The 16,347-nt window shown below is 41.9% G+C and overlaps 1 protein-coding gene across 1 annotated transcript in view; it reads left to right on the forward strand.

The window, feature by feature from the left end:
* Positions 1–16,347, forward strand: part of SETBP1 (SET binding protein 1) — a 383,612-nt gene that overhangs the window by 8,624 nt on the left and 358,641 nt on the right. Inside the window, exon 2 of the mRNA XM_054460266.2 lies at positions 11,988–12,645. Within this exon, the coding sequence (XP_054316241.2) occupies positions 12,160–12,645 (486 nt within the window). The 5' untranslated portion in view covers positions 11,988–12,159. The remainder of the gene's footprint in view (positions 1–11,987; positions 12,646–16,347) is intronic.

Here is a 16,347-nt window from a genome sequence, read left to right on the forward strand (position 1 = left end):
TGAATTGAGAATTGCCTCAAGGAAACAAATGCTAATTTTGAACATGCACTGCATCTGGCAGAAGCAGCACAGCCCTGAAGATGAAGGTCAGAAGGCTGACACTGAGGGGCAGACACCCCCATAGCAGACACCTTTCTGGTCTGAGGTCTTCTGTCCACAGTGAGAAGGATAGAACCCAGGGCCCTCTATGTTGGACTCAATGTAGCTGTTATAATTCAAACTAATCAACCTTCCAACTCTCTGATTTAGCAAAAATTGGTTTGTTCATTGACATTATTATTGATTGTGACCAGACTCTCATGGGTGCCATGGGGATCCCAAGAGATGGAGTGAAAGATGCTCTAAGAGCCCATGAAAACCAGGGGAGGAGTAGCAGCAGCCAGCCATGTAGGCCTAAGTGCTGAATTGTAGTGGGAGCCCGGGGGGTTTAGTATCTCCAAGGGTTAGTCAGATCAGAGAAAGTTTTGAGGAGTAGGTGGAACTTGAGCTGAGTCCTTGACAATGGAATAGTCTTGGGTAGGTATGGAGCAGTGGGGAATATCATCCACTTGGGAATGTAGAGGGAGAAAGGAGAACAGTTCAGCATAGGGCTCTGTGGAGTGTAAGGCAGCAGGACAGATGGGATGGTATCCTGTGAGAAACAGGCCAAGGATTCATCTCCCCTAAGCTGAAATGGGGAGGCATGCCCACAGCTTTCCAAGTGCAGGGAGAGCAGTCTTGGGGAGCAGGTGGGTGTGCCTGTCAGAGACTTCCACACATACCACACATGAAAGAACACTGACAGCTGACTCTGCCTCCCGCTGCTAGGTCCTGTCCACTACCAGCTTTTCAGCCTGGGGTTCAAAAGAGGTATCTTTAGAACAAGAAATGAAATTATATATAAGCATTTGGAATGGGGATGGGCTGCTCTGGGGAACATAAAACTCTTGTGATACTGGAGCTTATTTCCAAGTGTTTAATGTATAATTGGAGAAGGAAATATACAAGATTCAGTAACAAGGCAATGTTTAATGACAGTACAAGGTAGCTAGAGGAGATATATCATAGAGAAAGGGAAGTGGCGCTAATATTTGTTTAGTTCTCTGGTATGCTTAGCATCTCCTTTGCAGCAGAAGCACAAACATATACGTGCCAGATTACACTTTATGTTCAAATGACAAAGAACAAAGCAATGGCTGAATCAGATGGTTGAGAAGTCAAGGAATTTGAATTAAAACTGAACAGGTAGTGAGGTGAAAGTTAGAGAACTTTGAAAGACTTTATTATTATCTGTTAGATGGTTCAGTTTATCCTCATTGCCTCCAAGTATGTCTACCATTTCCTTCCTCAATTTACAAATGGTGTGGTGGAGGACCAGAGATTTCAGGGACCACTAATACAGAGTATTTGAAGACTGGTGGCTGTATGGTTCAAATAACATTTGGAGTCAGACACAACTACCCCTGTGATTTCAACAAATCCCTCAACTTTAATTTTCTTATCTGTAAAATGGATATGTCTCTGGGTTAAAATCAGATAATAAATCAGGGTTAAATAGTATAATAAACTTAAATCAGATGAAAAACGTAAATAAACTTAGAGAATACCTGATGTATGTTAACAATTCAGATTATTTTCTTTACGATGTGAATTTCTCCACCCTGCTTGGACAGGAAATATTATGGTCACAATTACTTCTTTCAAATCTACTGTATTTAACCTATTTTTGCATTGTGCTACACATATTATTTACCTTTTTTTCCTGCAAGATTCTGTGAAGAGAATTAGAAAAGGCAGATGAGAAAACTGATGCCCAAGAGAGTTTAAGTGACGTGGCAATTCAGATGGCACACTGGTTTTAGAACTCATGTATGTAGAAGCAACTAACAACTTTTGGTCAAAAGTTGGCATCACTTTGTGTTTTAGATACCTCATGATGTCAAACTAAGAGGCTTTGTAATCATATATACCTCAATTTGGTTGTGAATCTGGCACAGAAAATGTGTGCTTTTGAGTAAATCATTAACCTTTCTGGACCTTAATTTCCAGGTCTGTAAAATGAGGACAAGATCTTCTGCATCACAGTGCTGTTGTGTGAATTAAATTGATAATGACTGTAAAGAGCTCAGCACAAGTTAGTGGTAATGTTTAACCACCCCCCGCCCCCCATCCCTTTCACTACAAGAGAACACTTTTCCTTGACTGCACAGAGGAACACAGGCACAAGTAACGCATCAAAGTCAGAGCTCAACCTGCAAACTTGATTGGCCCAGGCAAGACTGTAGAGATTTTTCCCCAGGGAGCAAAGACACAAGGGTCATGCTGTTGTGTTGTGTTATTGGTTCCCAGAGGAGACACTGTTTTTTGCAGCTAGAGCTGGAACTGTTGGTTAATGGATAGTATGTCAGACCTCAGGTCTCAGAAGTTTGATCTCCTTTCCTTATCATAGAGATCCCCAAGTACAGAAACTAACAGCATATGCTTAGTTTTGTCTTAGGCTCAGCCAGCCCAGTCAGGCTGAGCTGCAGAGTCAGCAGAATCTGATAAAAAGGTGGAAGGTACCAGCCCTGGCTTTGAAGGGCTTCTGGTTGAGGAGACAAGGCTCAGTACCTGGGAATATCAGAGCTGGAGGGGGCCACAGAGTTGAACTCATGTTCTCTGGTCCCAATTCTATATATAATGATGGGAAGACTCAGGGAGAAAAAGGAACTTGCCCAAGGCCACCAGCTCTAAATGGTGGAGGAGGGATTGGAATGTGGAATTCCTGACTGTACCCAGTATTATTTCCTCCATGAGACAAACTAGAAACAAGAGAAGAGCAATAATCAAACAACAGCTAAATGGTCAGGTTAGCAGATGCAAAGGAAACTAGTTGTCTGTGCTTCTCACTGTGTAGGAAGATGGAGGAGGTTGGTCTTCAACTCCTGTCCCTCAGGGCTTGACTTGGAGTCTTAGAAGAGAGGGCAGCACTTAGCCAAATGCTAGCTTGGTGATCAACTATGGGAGTAAATCAAATGTAACAAAAAAATTTGCACACTTACTAAGGTGATCCCAGTATGTTCTTTCATAATTATTATCTCATTTAATCTTTACTTCTTGAAACAACCCTTGAGGTAGGATTATTACCCCATTTCCAAATGAGACTTGAAAAGATTAAAAATGTTTCCTAAGAACACAATTACTAAGTGGGAAAGGGAGGCTAAGAAATCTAAACCTATGACATCAAGTCAGAACTGCTTCCATTCTTCTTTTTAAGGAGAAACATGGCTTGAACACTTACTGTTGGACAGTTACTCCCAGTGTTCTCTATGCTTCGAGCTGTGCAGAGACCCATTTAAAATATAGCCCTTGTCCTCATGGAGCTTGTGGTCTAGTGGGAGAGAGAGGCAGGTAATTAAAATGTTGAAACAGAGCTTGCCAAATGCTTTGTGATAGCAGAATGACCAGGGAAGTGAGAGCAAGACCGTGTGTGTGTGTGTATCTGTGCACATGTGTATGCAGGAAGAGGTAGAAAAGGAGGTTCCAGCCAGTCTCCATGAAGGAGGTGAAACCTGACACAATTCTTGCAGGATAACAAGAGTTAACCAAGTAGAGGAAGGAGAAAGGGCCAGCTAACCAGAGGACCTATCAGGGAATCATATATAGTAATGCCCATCAGTGGGACTTGGGAGATCTGCAGCTTATGAGATGCTGCTAGAGCATGTGGTAGGTGAAGTAGTCTGGAAATGCTGCTTGGAAGAGGTAAAATGTGATCAGGAACATACCACACAAGTGCAGAGTATAAAAACACCACTGAGTAGGAGCTTTGTCCTTTGCTATAGGCAGATGATGTATCTTCAAGGTCAGAGAACCATGGTGTAGAGCTGCCCTTGCTCTTGCCGATTGAGAGCTAGGTAAGAGTTGGGTCACCTGCTAGATTTACCAATGTTGATGGACCATTTACTCTGGGTGTTTCTGCAGCAGGAAGGAATTCCGGAAAGATTACTCAGTTATAGGTACCTGAGTCAAGTGGTGTCTGTCTGGCCTCTCATTCAACATTCACTGAATGAATAATTTGGAGTGTCTCTCTGTATCAGAAACTGTGCCAAGCCCTGGGGATGACCATGGTGAGCCAAATAGGCACAGGTCTTACCTTCAAGGGCTTATCATCTAGTGGAGAAGGCAGAGTTTGAAACCAAGAATGGCACAAATATTTAATTATATAATAAACGTTAGGAAAGACAAGTTCTGGCCTACAAAGGCACAAAATGGGGAGTTATGATCTGGTTTGCGATGTTCAGGGAAGAGGCATTTAACCTCAGCCTGAGTAATGAAGAAGTGCTAACTCCAGGGGAGCAAGAGGAAGATTCCAGGTGCATGCAAAGTCCCATGAAGTCACTTGTGACTCCCCACCAAAATACCTTAGAAGACATAAAGAAGGATGAATAATCAACCACTCCCAAAGCCAAAGTCAGACAGTCAGTCTCTTGCCAGAACCTGACAAGAGATTCTTATAACTATAGGCCAATGAGTCTAGGTTGAAAATACAATTTCTTCCTCATCTGTAATTAAGTAGGATCACACTCCATCTTTTTACACCATTTGCTTTCTTAATCAGTTTCTGTCAACTAGAAAAGCAGGCAGTCCTCAAGTCTACTGTAAGGGCAGCTTGAACAAAACCTGCTAAAGACTTCCCTCCCTGACATCATTATGCATATTCTCAAAGACTATAGCTCTCAGAAGACAAACAGGCAAGAGTGGGAAGGGAATTCTGGGAGGAGTGGAAGAAGGGCATTGACTTCTGGGCAGAGATGTTGCTTCAAGTAAAGTTCTGAGGTGAGCATGGAGTCTTTGTCACAGGGCATATTGTGAAGTTTAGCTGTTCGGCTGTTTTTGTGAATCCAACAGAAAAGACTCTTCCCAGTTCAGCAAAACAATAGTAGATGGATGTGTACTCTCAGTGGTGTTCTAGTATATGCTTAACACCCTGTTCTCCAGATTTTTTAAAAGCACTGACTTGTAAAGGTTGCTCGTTCTTACGGTGTAAACACTCCCACCATGGCTGAGCTCCCTTGCCCGGGCTGGAGTGCAGTGGTGCGATCTCGGCTCTCTGCAACCTGAGCCTCCCGGGTTCGAGTGATTCTTCTGCCTCAGCCTCCTGAGTAGCTGGGATTACACGTGCACGCCACCATGCCCGGCTAATTTTGTGTTTTTAGTAGAGATGGGGTTTAGCCATGTTGGCCAGGCTGGTCTCGAACTCCTGACCTCAGGTGATCTGTCCGCTTCAGCCTCCCAAAGTGCTGGGATTACAGACATGCGCCGCCGCAACCCATGGCTGAGTTTTAAGCTACCAACTTAATGCCACTGAATGTGGAGCTGGGGAGAGATACACACAGTGGGCTCTTATGAACCCATAGACACTAGCTTCATCGCATCCCTGGTTACTGTTCACTAGAACTTGATATGGTCTCTGATAAGAGGAGTAGCTCGAAGAGGAGGATGTGACTGGCTTCACAATGGGTAGAAAGTAGTCCAGTTCTTCCTCTGTAGTCCAGTACTTCCTCTGTAGGCCAGACTCTCTCCTCATCAGAGTGTGAGCAAAGAAACAGAACCCAACACAAGGCCTCCTGAGGTGGAAGAAACACTTAAAACGAGGTAAAAGGAACAATATCAGGAAAATTAGTTAATCCAACAGCAACATTAGAGTTTCAGAAAGCTACCTGGCATCTTTGACAAGAAGTATGACCCGTGGAAAAGGAGCATTAAGAAACAAGGACGGAGCATGCTGATGAAAAGACATCAGAATCAGCTGAAAAGTGGATGCATAAAGTAAAGAAAGATTGCAGGGATACAAAATGTGCAATTGCAGAATTAAAAAAAAATCCACAGTGAAGTCAATAAAGGCAAAGGGGGCATGGAAAATAGAATCAAATTGGTATTATGGAGAACAGATTGGGGTATGCTCTCCTACAAGGCAAAAGAAGGAAAGAAAAGCAGTGAGAGAGAAAATGATAGAAATGGAGAACAGAGATGAGAGCTCTAAACTCAGAATTACAGGAAAAACTTTGAAAGAAGTCAGAACCATTTAATGGAAGAAATTACCAAAGGAATAATTGAAGGGAACATTCCTGAACTAGAAAGAACCTGCATCTACAGATCCAAAAGGCTCATTATGTTCCAGGAAAATTAAAGGGAGACAGCTCCACACTACACTCATTTTGTCATTAATAAAATTCTAACATAATGAAAAAGAAAGTCTTCAATTATAAACGCATAAAGCAAGTTGTCTATAGAGGAAACCAAACCAGGCCAGCCTCTGTTTTCCCTTCATTACTTTAAATGCTGAAAGACATTCTACAAAGTTTTGAGGCAAAAAGTTCTAGCCTGAGAATTATCTAGTCAGCCCAGTGTCTTTTACGTGTGAAGATGAAAGAAATGCCTTGTGGTATGGGAATTTGCAGAGTCCAGAGCCAAGGGAGGACTGAGGATGAAGAGCTTGGGGAAGTTTGCAAAAGTTCAGGAATGAAGCCGAGTACTCTTCCTGTATTTGGGATTGTTTGCCTTTAAGACCTGAGAGGTGCACGTGTTGTTCATGTGTTTATTTTGTAATAAGGAGCATGGAGTTCTACCAAGAAATACAGTAAAAATTTTTTAAAAAGTAAAAACCATAAGCTAGTGAAGTAGGCTGGGAAACCATCTTTTTTTTTTTTTTTTTTTTCCTGTTCTGTTGATGAGACACTGAGGCTGAAAGAGGCTTGTGAAGGCTCCTAAGTGGCAGAACTAGGCCAGGAATTCATTTCTTTTGACTCCTGTTGAATATACTAAGGGCCCTATCTCTACCACCTTGTCCTTTTGGAAAGCAACAGTCAGGATGACAACGGCCTGTATGTGCATGGCACCTGGGCAAAGCAGAAGAGGGAGGTGAATAAATGATGCTGGGAAGCCCAGCTTGAGTTGCTTTGTTCACTTGTTAATTCAGCCATCCAGCATTTCTTGAGTGTTGATTATGTGTTGGCCATGGTGCTAGGTGTTAGGATTTTGTGGATGAATACGACACAAGTCCTGCCTGTTCCCAAGAGACTCACAGTACTGCTGTAAGGGAGAAATACCCTCATGTACTCAATAATAATGCCTATGATCTAGCAACCTAACAGGGGTAATCATACAGACCAGGCAAAGTCTAAGGCACTGGTTCTGACTCTAGGCCATCAGAACCACCGAGAGGGCTTGGTAAAAGCCGGCGTGTTGGGTCCCAGTTCTGGAGCCCTGATTCAGTAAGTGGAGCTCAAGAACTTGCATTTCCACCAGGCTTCAGAATAAGTAAGAATTCCCAGTTGGAGAATGTATTTTAGACTAGGAAAAATATTCTATCTAGCAGTTTTGGAGGGGAGGGAGGATGTATTCTGGAACTTATTTGTGTATAAGTCACGTCTAGCCAAGCAGGATTCCCCTGGCCATTCAGAGAAATAATTCTTTAGGTTCATGCTGTTCATTTTGGAGTGTACGCATAGGTCTATGGCTCTGCAGGGCAAAATTACAAAGTGTTGAGTATGAAACAGACTTTGGTCCCAACCCATTCATTGCTAAGGCAAGTGTGGGTCATAAGAGATCCACAAAGTGTGGGTAAAAGACTCATAGTGGCTTGTCTAGCATCTGACTGCCTGTGAACAGCAGAGCTAGGAATAAAGACTAAGTTTTGGACTCCTATCTCAGTATTCTTTCCAAATACATCTATTTCTTTTCCTTGCCCTTTTGTTTGCCTGGGGCCCACAAGGCTGTTATCTCCTAAGCAATTTTATCTTTCCAATCCTCCTCCACTCCCAGCCCCCACTGCCGCCCCTGCCCAAGTCCTGCAGGCAGTCATAGGAGGGTTAACTTTTGTTGGACTGAAGGCCTGAGCCAAGTACAGAGTGTCCATTGTGTGCCCGCCCCCTCAGGAGGAGTCACTGACTGCTGGAATGTGACAAGGCAAAACATTTTTACCTTGCCTTGGCTTCCCCAACTCTGAGTGCGTGAGCCTGTGCGTGTGCTCACACGTGCATTTTGGCAGGGCTGAATCACAAGAGGACTCGCAGTTGACACCCAGACTCACCAAAAAATTGAACTGTGAATTTGGGGAGGCAGGTACGTGCTGGGAAGAAAGCTAAAGGAGAACAACAGCTTTGTGTGCTGATGAAGTAAACAGACAGGTTAGGTTTCTTCGCTGTTTCTTTTGAAAGCTTATCTTATTTTATTTGTCTAAGATGAGGGTCACATATGGACACCAGGGGCTGGATTATAATCCTCAGGATAGGCAGCAAATTTGGCTGGGGCTGCTGCCTGGGTGGGTGGAGCTGCAGTAGGAGTAATTTGAACTACGCGACTTTGAATAGCTGTCAGAGGGCGAAGCCATTTTCATTCAGAAAAAACTTGAAATTCTCCAAGCACCCAGTCCTGCAATGGATGCTATAGGTAATGTCAGCATTATACAACTACAGTTAGTCTCAGCCCGAGGCTGAGCTGCAGTCATTTTAGAGAAATAAGATTTATATGCTCAGAACAACTAGAAGACAATACAAGGCTGGTATTTAGTGGCGAACTATACAGCTGGGTGCAATGTCAGTCTGGCCAAGGAGTGAGCACCATGGTCTGGAGTTTACAGAATGTTGCCATGGAGAAGTGAAGACTTGGGGATGACCTGGAAATATGGAAAGGCTTGGGATCTTTTTATTCATTTTTTTATTCATTCCTTCATGCAACAAACATTCAGGGAACACCAATTGTATGGCCGGCATTGCAAGGATGAGAGGAAGTGGATATAAGAACAGATTCTGTGTATTTTAAAAAATAGAGAAAGAACTATGTATAACATTGCTGTGGAGACTGGTTTGACTTGAGTAGTTAGTGCAAGTTGGTGGCTAATTTGCTTTGGTCTTTTAAGGCGAGATCAGTATGAAAAGTCTGGAATAGATGAATTCCTAAAGATTAAGGCTATTTGAAATTGCATTACTGTTTTACCTACGGTATTTATTATGGCATACTCACATTGCCCTGGTTTGGGTCTTCAAGCAACATGAATGAAATTTCAGCTGAACTTTCTTATGGCCCCCTGCCTCTAACATCAGATTCCCTTAATCCAACCCTCACACCATGTACCAGAATTATCTTCCTAAAGCATAGATTTGATATTATTCCTTCTCCACTGCCATTCCTTAATTGGCTTCCCATTACCTGTAAGATAAAATCCAAACTCGTTAGCGCAACATTCAAGGATGTTCATGACTTTGCCACGACCATTTATTTCCAGCCTTACCTCTCACAGGTTCCCAGTTTCTACCATACTTCCTAGCCAAACATCAATTCCCTGTTTCTTCTGCATAACCCTGCAAACGCCTGCCCAGGACGTGGCCTCATGCCTTCCCTTTCTCTGCTATGTCTTCCTTCTTCCTGCTCTACCTGGGAAACCCCCATCAAGATCAACGATCTGTCTTGTGCTCTCCTCAAAGCCTTTCTGTGTAGTTTCCTATCTATCTACACCTTGCTCAAGTGGAGAAAACTTTCTTCCTTTTGATTCTGTCCTTTCTTACAGTACATATAAAGTTCTGCATTGTTTTAGAGTGATTTGTCAAATCTCCCATCAAAAGTGTAACTTCCTCGAGGAAAAAGATTGTATTTTCCTTAGTATTTTGATTTGAGGAGAACTGAAAAAAATTTTTTTGTATTGAATTTTTTTTGTGTGTGGATCTTTTATGACTTGAATTTTAAGTTTCAGAACTTTGTCTTGTACATGTAGTAAAATGTAAGAAATGATTGTTTCATTTATTTCACTCTGAAGTGAATCTTTTTTTAATGGAAGATGTTTTCTTAATATTAATAATATATTCATTGTATAAACCCATCAATTCATCTAAAGTTTAGAGTTCACCTTCTTTTATTGTATCACAGAATCTGTAACATACATTTCCCTACTCTGGTTCAAAGGTCCAAATGGATTTCATTTAGGAACTTTGTATGTATATACGTTGCCTTTTCTCCTGACCTGGGGAGATTTTATAGGTAGGTATTAGAGAATTAAAATGTCGTTGGAGATTCCTGCCAAAGGGAATAGACTGTGAACATTACTGCCATAAGAAAACATGGCTTGCAATTTGCATGGATCTGGGATACACACTGAGAAAGACCTACTGGATTCTTACCGCTTGACAAATGGGGAAATGTCCTAAGGTACACTGATGTCTCCAGCAGCTGGGGTGGTGCCTGACACTAGTAAGAGAGGCCTCTGTAAAGTCAACTTGAGTATAACTTTTTAAAAATAATGTGTATTATTGGGCAGATAAATCTAGATGAGACAAAAAATCTTATCAGTAAAAGAAACATCAAGTGTCATCTGGTCTAGCTTCTCCCCACCTCCCAAAGTGGAGACTTTGTCCATCTTGTAGCATGGGTCACAGGTGGCTGTTTTCAGTTTTGGCTCAACAGTTTCAGTGAAGATGTTCATGCTCTCACTAGGGCAGCTTCTTTTTTTTCAGAAAAGCTGTATTCATTGATCTTCCCCGAAGTGGAAGCAGTTGTAAATGTGTCTTTCTGCAAGGCTGAGCATTTTCCAGTAGCTGAATATGCCCCTGGACTTCTCTGGGGAGCAGGGTCCGTGTTGGAGCTGGGGCTGCCTTCCTGGCAGGCTTCCTCACAGGGTGTCAGCTAAAAATGTGCTGATTCCGGAGACAGAAGACAAATGTCTGGTCTTCAGGCTTCCAGTTCTTGGTTATTCTGAATGTGTCTTTGCAGGCATCGTTGGGCATTTTCTGGTGGGCACATTTGCCAGCCACTTCTTTAAATTGATGGGCTCAGAGGTAGAAACCTAAGATGTACAGTCATGTCTTCCGCTGGGAAACTTAGGTGTTCAGCAGCTGAGAAGGCTTGAGTGTGATCCAGCCTACAGCCTAAGGGTGGGAGGATGTGATGTTTGCAGCCCCAGGGCTCTTGGTTTTCTCTTGAGACTGAGCATTTGGGCTTCCTTTTGGGCTTTGAAAATTATGAGTATGAAATTGGGAATAATGGGACGTGGGGTGAAGAAGGGTGAAGGAGAGTTTAGCTGATCCTGTGATAGTTCAGAGAGAGCCTAACTGATTTTTCTCTTCTCATCTTGGAGGAAGGTAGAGAGGAAGATCCTGGGGGGACTCCTGACACTTCCACAGGCCTATAAAATGCTCCTTCTCTCCCTTTTTCTCTTTTGCTGCTATGGAGACACAATACTACTCCATTTAAGAAACCAGAAAGGGAATTACAACTGTCTAGAAAGGCTATTTTTAATCTAAATAATTGATAATGATTAAATATCTCTCTTTTGTGTCAGTAGAAACATTTGTTGAGGTTGTTTTCCATTAATCACAGTGTTATAAGTGATTTGCCACTGAACTCTTTTTATTTTCTTTTTGTGAGCCTCACACCTAAGCTTTGCATTTGCTTGAAGAAATAAAGAGGTCTTTGCATAATTGAAATAATGCATAGTGAAAAATGATAAAGGTAAAACGGTTAAGAGATAGGCTGAATGCCCCTCCTCCAAGTGGGTGGAGAGCTTGGCCCAGGCAGCCTGGGGGTTGTGCTCAGCTTTGCAAACTGTTCTTCACATGTGAGAGAGAAGTGGTGCAAAAAGCCAACCAAATACAGTTCCAGCAGACCTGAGCCTCAACACTTCAGACTTCCCTTTCGTCATGACTTGTTTTAACAGTGACTCAGCCAGCTGAAGCTTCAGTATAAAGAAACCTCTAGCTTGCTACCAGGCTGGAGAACTCGCATCTCTTATCTTTATTCTTGGGACTACAGCCATAAAATTAATAGCAATCCATTATGAAGGCATGTGTGAATGTGTTTTTCCCTCTGCTCTAGTAAAATCCAATTTGGGGATGTGCTTATTCTGGTTAGCTGTTTTTCCATCAATTTTTTTTTCTGGATGCCATAGATAAGTGGAAGGGGATCTCTAGAACTTTGGTTGAGTAACCTTGGGGGTCATTTTCCTTTCTGCCATGCCTAACTGTCTCTTTGCTTCTCAGTTGCAGATCTGATCTCTTCTGAACACCTCATCGTGTCTCCATCCCTGGGAATCTGACCCTAGCAACTGGACCACTTTGTTCTTGGAATTTTGGGTGTCCTCTCTTCTCACCTTTCCCTCTCCCTTTTCCCCCTTCCCCCTCCTGAGAACTCCTGAAGACTGTAGAGATTGTCATGGAGTCCAGGGAAACCTTAAGCAGCTCCCGGCAAAGAGGGGGCGAGTCAGACTTCCTGCCGGTCTCCTCAGCCAAGCCCCCAGCTGCTCCTGGCTGTGCAGGAGAACCTTTGCTCTCCACTCCAGGACCTGGGAAGGGGATCCCGGTGGGTGGAGAACGCATGGAGCCAGAGGAGGAGGATGAACTAGGCTCAGGGCGGGATGTGGATTCCAACTCCAACGCGGACAGTGAGAAATGGGTGGCAGGAGATGGTTTGGAAGAGCAGGAATTTTCTATCAAGGAGGCAAACTTCACAGAGGGAAGTCTGAAGCTAAAGATTCAGACCACAAAGCGGGCTAAGAAACCCCCAAAGAATTTGGAGAACTATATATGTCCACCTGAGATCAAGATCACCATCAAGCAGTCTGGGGACCAGAAGGTGTCCCGTGCTGGAAAAAATAGCAAAGCCATGAAGGAGGAAGAAAGAAGCCACTCCAAAAAGAAGGTAGGAAGCCCTGTCTTATAGTTGTTTTTGTTTGTGTCTCTGTTTTTGCTATTTTATCCTCAACTTCTTAGGGTCTATTTATATATTATACTTGACTCTAGAACAACGTGGGGTTGGGGACTCAGACCCCTGCACAGTTAAATCTGTGTGCAACTTTTGACTTCCCCCAAAACTTAACTACTAATAGCTTACTGTTGACCGGAAGCCTTACTGGTAGTATTACCAGTTGATTAACACTTATTTTATATATTATATGTATTATATACTGTGTTCTTTCCAAAAGTAAGCTAGAGAAAAGAAAATGATCTTAAGAAAATCAAAAAGAAGAAAAAAATATATTTGCTATTTATTAAGTGGAAGTGCACCATCATAAAGGTCTTCATCCTCATCGTCTTCATGGTGGGTAGGCTGAGGATGAGGAAGAAGAGGAAGGGTTGGTCTTGCTATCTCAGGGGTGGCAGAGGCAGAAGAAAATCTTCATATAAGTGGACTCTTGAAGTTCAAGCCCGTGTTGTTCAAGGGTCATCTGTACTTATCTACTTGTTAATTAGCAATCTCCTTGATGAAATATTTAGGGACTCAAGAAGAAACACCTCTGCTATAATCTTGGTATAATGTCTAGTTCATTATCATATCTTCTGCATATCTGACAAAAAATAGCTATAGAATTGTAATTTTGGAGAGTTCTTGTTTATTGTATAACAGCCAAGTGCCTGGGTCAGCTAAGCCATAACAAACTTTTTAGTATTTTTTTCTTTGTTTGCATTAGTTTTCATAGTTAGGAGCGAGATATTAAAAAATTTGAGTTAATCAGAACAGTCAAGAATTGTTAAAATCTCCTTTTGATTTCAGTCATTACTACTGTAAATCTTCCTAAGATGAATTACTTGCCTGACTAAGGAAGCCCAGTCTTTGTAGTAACTGAGACTCTTACAGAGCTGAAAAATCATCATTGTGAAAGCCAGTGATGAGCATTAGAACTGGAACTGTAGAAAAACAAAAAAGGGGGCAAGTGATTGGCCTGAATCTCTGTCCAGCACATCATGGACTTTTAAGATTGGGCATTGACTCAACTTGGTTGGTTGTCATTTTCCTCCTAAAAGTCAAATGTGGATGTGCAAAGTAGCTAGACAGGTGGTTGGTGGTGTCAATTGGTTGGGAATCAATGAGTTCATATTTCATTGAATTCATTTTATATCTTAGGGGGTTACAGTGACTTACAGTGACCTCCCTTCCTGTGTGTGGCACTCAGCTATGATAGCAGAGGACTGCCTTAGTATAGTAAGTTTTTGTCTTCGAGAATCTTTGGGACTTGGGGATGGCTCTGGAAGAAGCCCTTTTGTTGACAGAGTTTTGGTGTTCTAGGTTGTAGGTGTTAATCATAATCTTTGTCACTCTTTCCCTGACATTTGATCATTTATTTGGGCTCTAGATATGTGGATCAGCTAAAAATGGCACAAATTAATGAACTTCTCTTCTTTATAGCCCAAAGATAATCCATAGCATTTCTGTTACCATGAGGTTTTTTTTTTTCTTTTTCTTTTTTTTTCTTTTTAGCTTTGGAGTAGTTATTTTCAATAAAACCACTAGGAATCATATTATTTCTTTAGCACAGGGCTTGTGTCCATCCTTATACCGGGTGTTGTGGCTGATTTGGTTGCATTTAAAATCCAAAGAATGGGCTAGAAGAGACTTTCTAGGGTGACTGACTCCTCACAGTTTGCCCAAAAAATCTGTCCTGGTTTCAAGACTGAAAATTCTGCATCCAGAAATTGCCCCAGTTCCTAGCAAACTGGGACAATTGGTTACCTTAGTTTAACATTTTGGAAGACAAAGGAACTTTTAGAAATTGGTTTGTTTTGCCAGAACATAGAGGTCGTGCTCTCTCCTCCCGCATTACAACTTTGCAGTGATTTCTGGATACTCTGTCGTGAAACCAAAGGTTTAATCTCCACACATACAGAAACTTCTGAGATTCGCGCAAGAAAATGCAACAGTTCAAATCAGGCTCTGAAAGTGAGGCTTTGCGTTGGAGTTGGGTCTCTTAAGATATGAAAATGAATATCTTTGTTTCTGGCCATTGAGTTGGCCAGTTCTTTGTGTGTTGTTGTATTTTTGTGTGTGTGGGTTGTCTTGAGAAATGGTTACCCTTTGTCTCCATCACCTTCACTGCCAGGATTTAAGCAGCAACCCACAGTTTTGGGAGTTCAAACCCAAATTCGCTGCCCTAAAAAGAGAATACATTGTCCTGATTAGGTACCACTTTTCCTAAAGCCACTGATTGTTCCCAAATATAGCTTTCTCCCCATTGGAACACACCAGAATAATGTTTTGGAATCTGTACCATCGGGATGATTTCAAAGCTGAAATGTGCAGTGGACCTTGGTGCTCATATCTGAAGTTCTCAGGCTGGTCATTTTCACCCAAAAAGCTGGATGCTCTTTGTGGACTTTATAGGGAAGAAATAAAATTGCTTATTTGAATATGTGATTTGCCAAGTAAGCATTTTTATGCCTCAGCAATTGGAGGGGACAGAGAGGAAGAAGAAGGGCTGAAATTCAATGCACAGTGCTCTTTATGATGACACTGTGATGGGAATACCCTTCAAAACTTTTTAATCGTTAGAACCTTGCTTCATATGGTACTTCTCCACCCTTCTTACATTTATTTATGCCTAGCACTGTTACTTTCCAGAAATGAATTAATAAAGCTATCATCACTGAGTCTCAATTACTTGATAGATGACAGGAACATCCTCTGATCTCCACGGGATGAGAATGTTAACTTTATTACCCTTAATTCCTGCTGTTTTGCAACCAGAGAGTAAGCAAAGGCTAAAGCTGAGGGTGAGATGTAGAAACCTTGCCTACTATGTGTATGGAAAAGTTTAGTGGCATAAACTTGCAGAATTTACTTATTTGTATGAATGAGAAATATGTGATCAGTAATATGGCTCAGAATGGACGAGGACGAGGTTTTGTAAGCAACACACCAGCATCTAATCCTGAAATCACCTTCTGGATCTATTTTTATAAGTTGTACCACTCTTTGAAGAAGTGGACATGGAGTGGCCTCTGGGAAGCAACTCCTACACTAGGAGCTAGAAAGGAAGCCCTGTTAAGCTGATCTTTGAGCTGGTAGCGATTCCTACTAGGGAGTCATCTGAATATATGTGCTGACTTTGAGCTGGGGTTGGCAAACTGTAGCCTGTGGGCCAAATCCAGCCCCCTGCCTGTTTTTGTATTGCCCCTGAGCAAATAATGTTTTTTACATTTTTAAAAGGTTGGAAGAACATCAAAAGAATAATAATATTTTGTAATATGTGAGGCATATGAAATTTAAATTTCAGTGTTTATAAATAAAATTTTATTGGAACACAGCCAAGTTCATTTGTTTATGTTTTGTCTCTGACTGCTTTTTCTTATAGTGGCAGAGTTGAGTTCTTGTGACAGATGTACTATGACCTTCAAAGATTCAACTATTTACTCTCTGATCCTTACAAAAAATGTGCTTTGATCCTTAACTTAGGGTAAGGACATAGAGTTTCAGGATAATAAAGGTTTTGTTTTATTTTGTTTTGCTTTAATAATTCAGCCTCCAAGTTTGCAGGCTGGGGGGAATTAGGTGTTATATTATGTGCTGCTTTTTGTTGTTGTTATTTAAGTGAACCAGTTCATTTTGCTGAAGTCATTGCTTGACAGC

This window comes from Pongo pygmaeus, chromosome 17 (genome assembly GCF_028885625.2).
Source record: "Pongo pygmaeus isolate AG05252 chromosome 17, NHGRI_mPonPyg2-v2.0_pri, whole genome shotgun sequence".
NCBI classification, from domain to species: domain Eukaryota; kingdom Metazoa; phylum Chordata; class Mammalia; order Primates; family Hominidae; genus Pongo; species Pongo pygmaeus.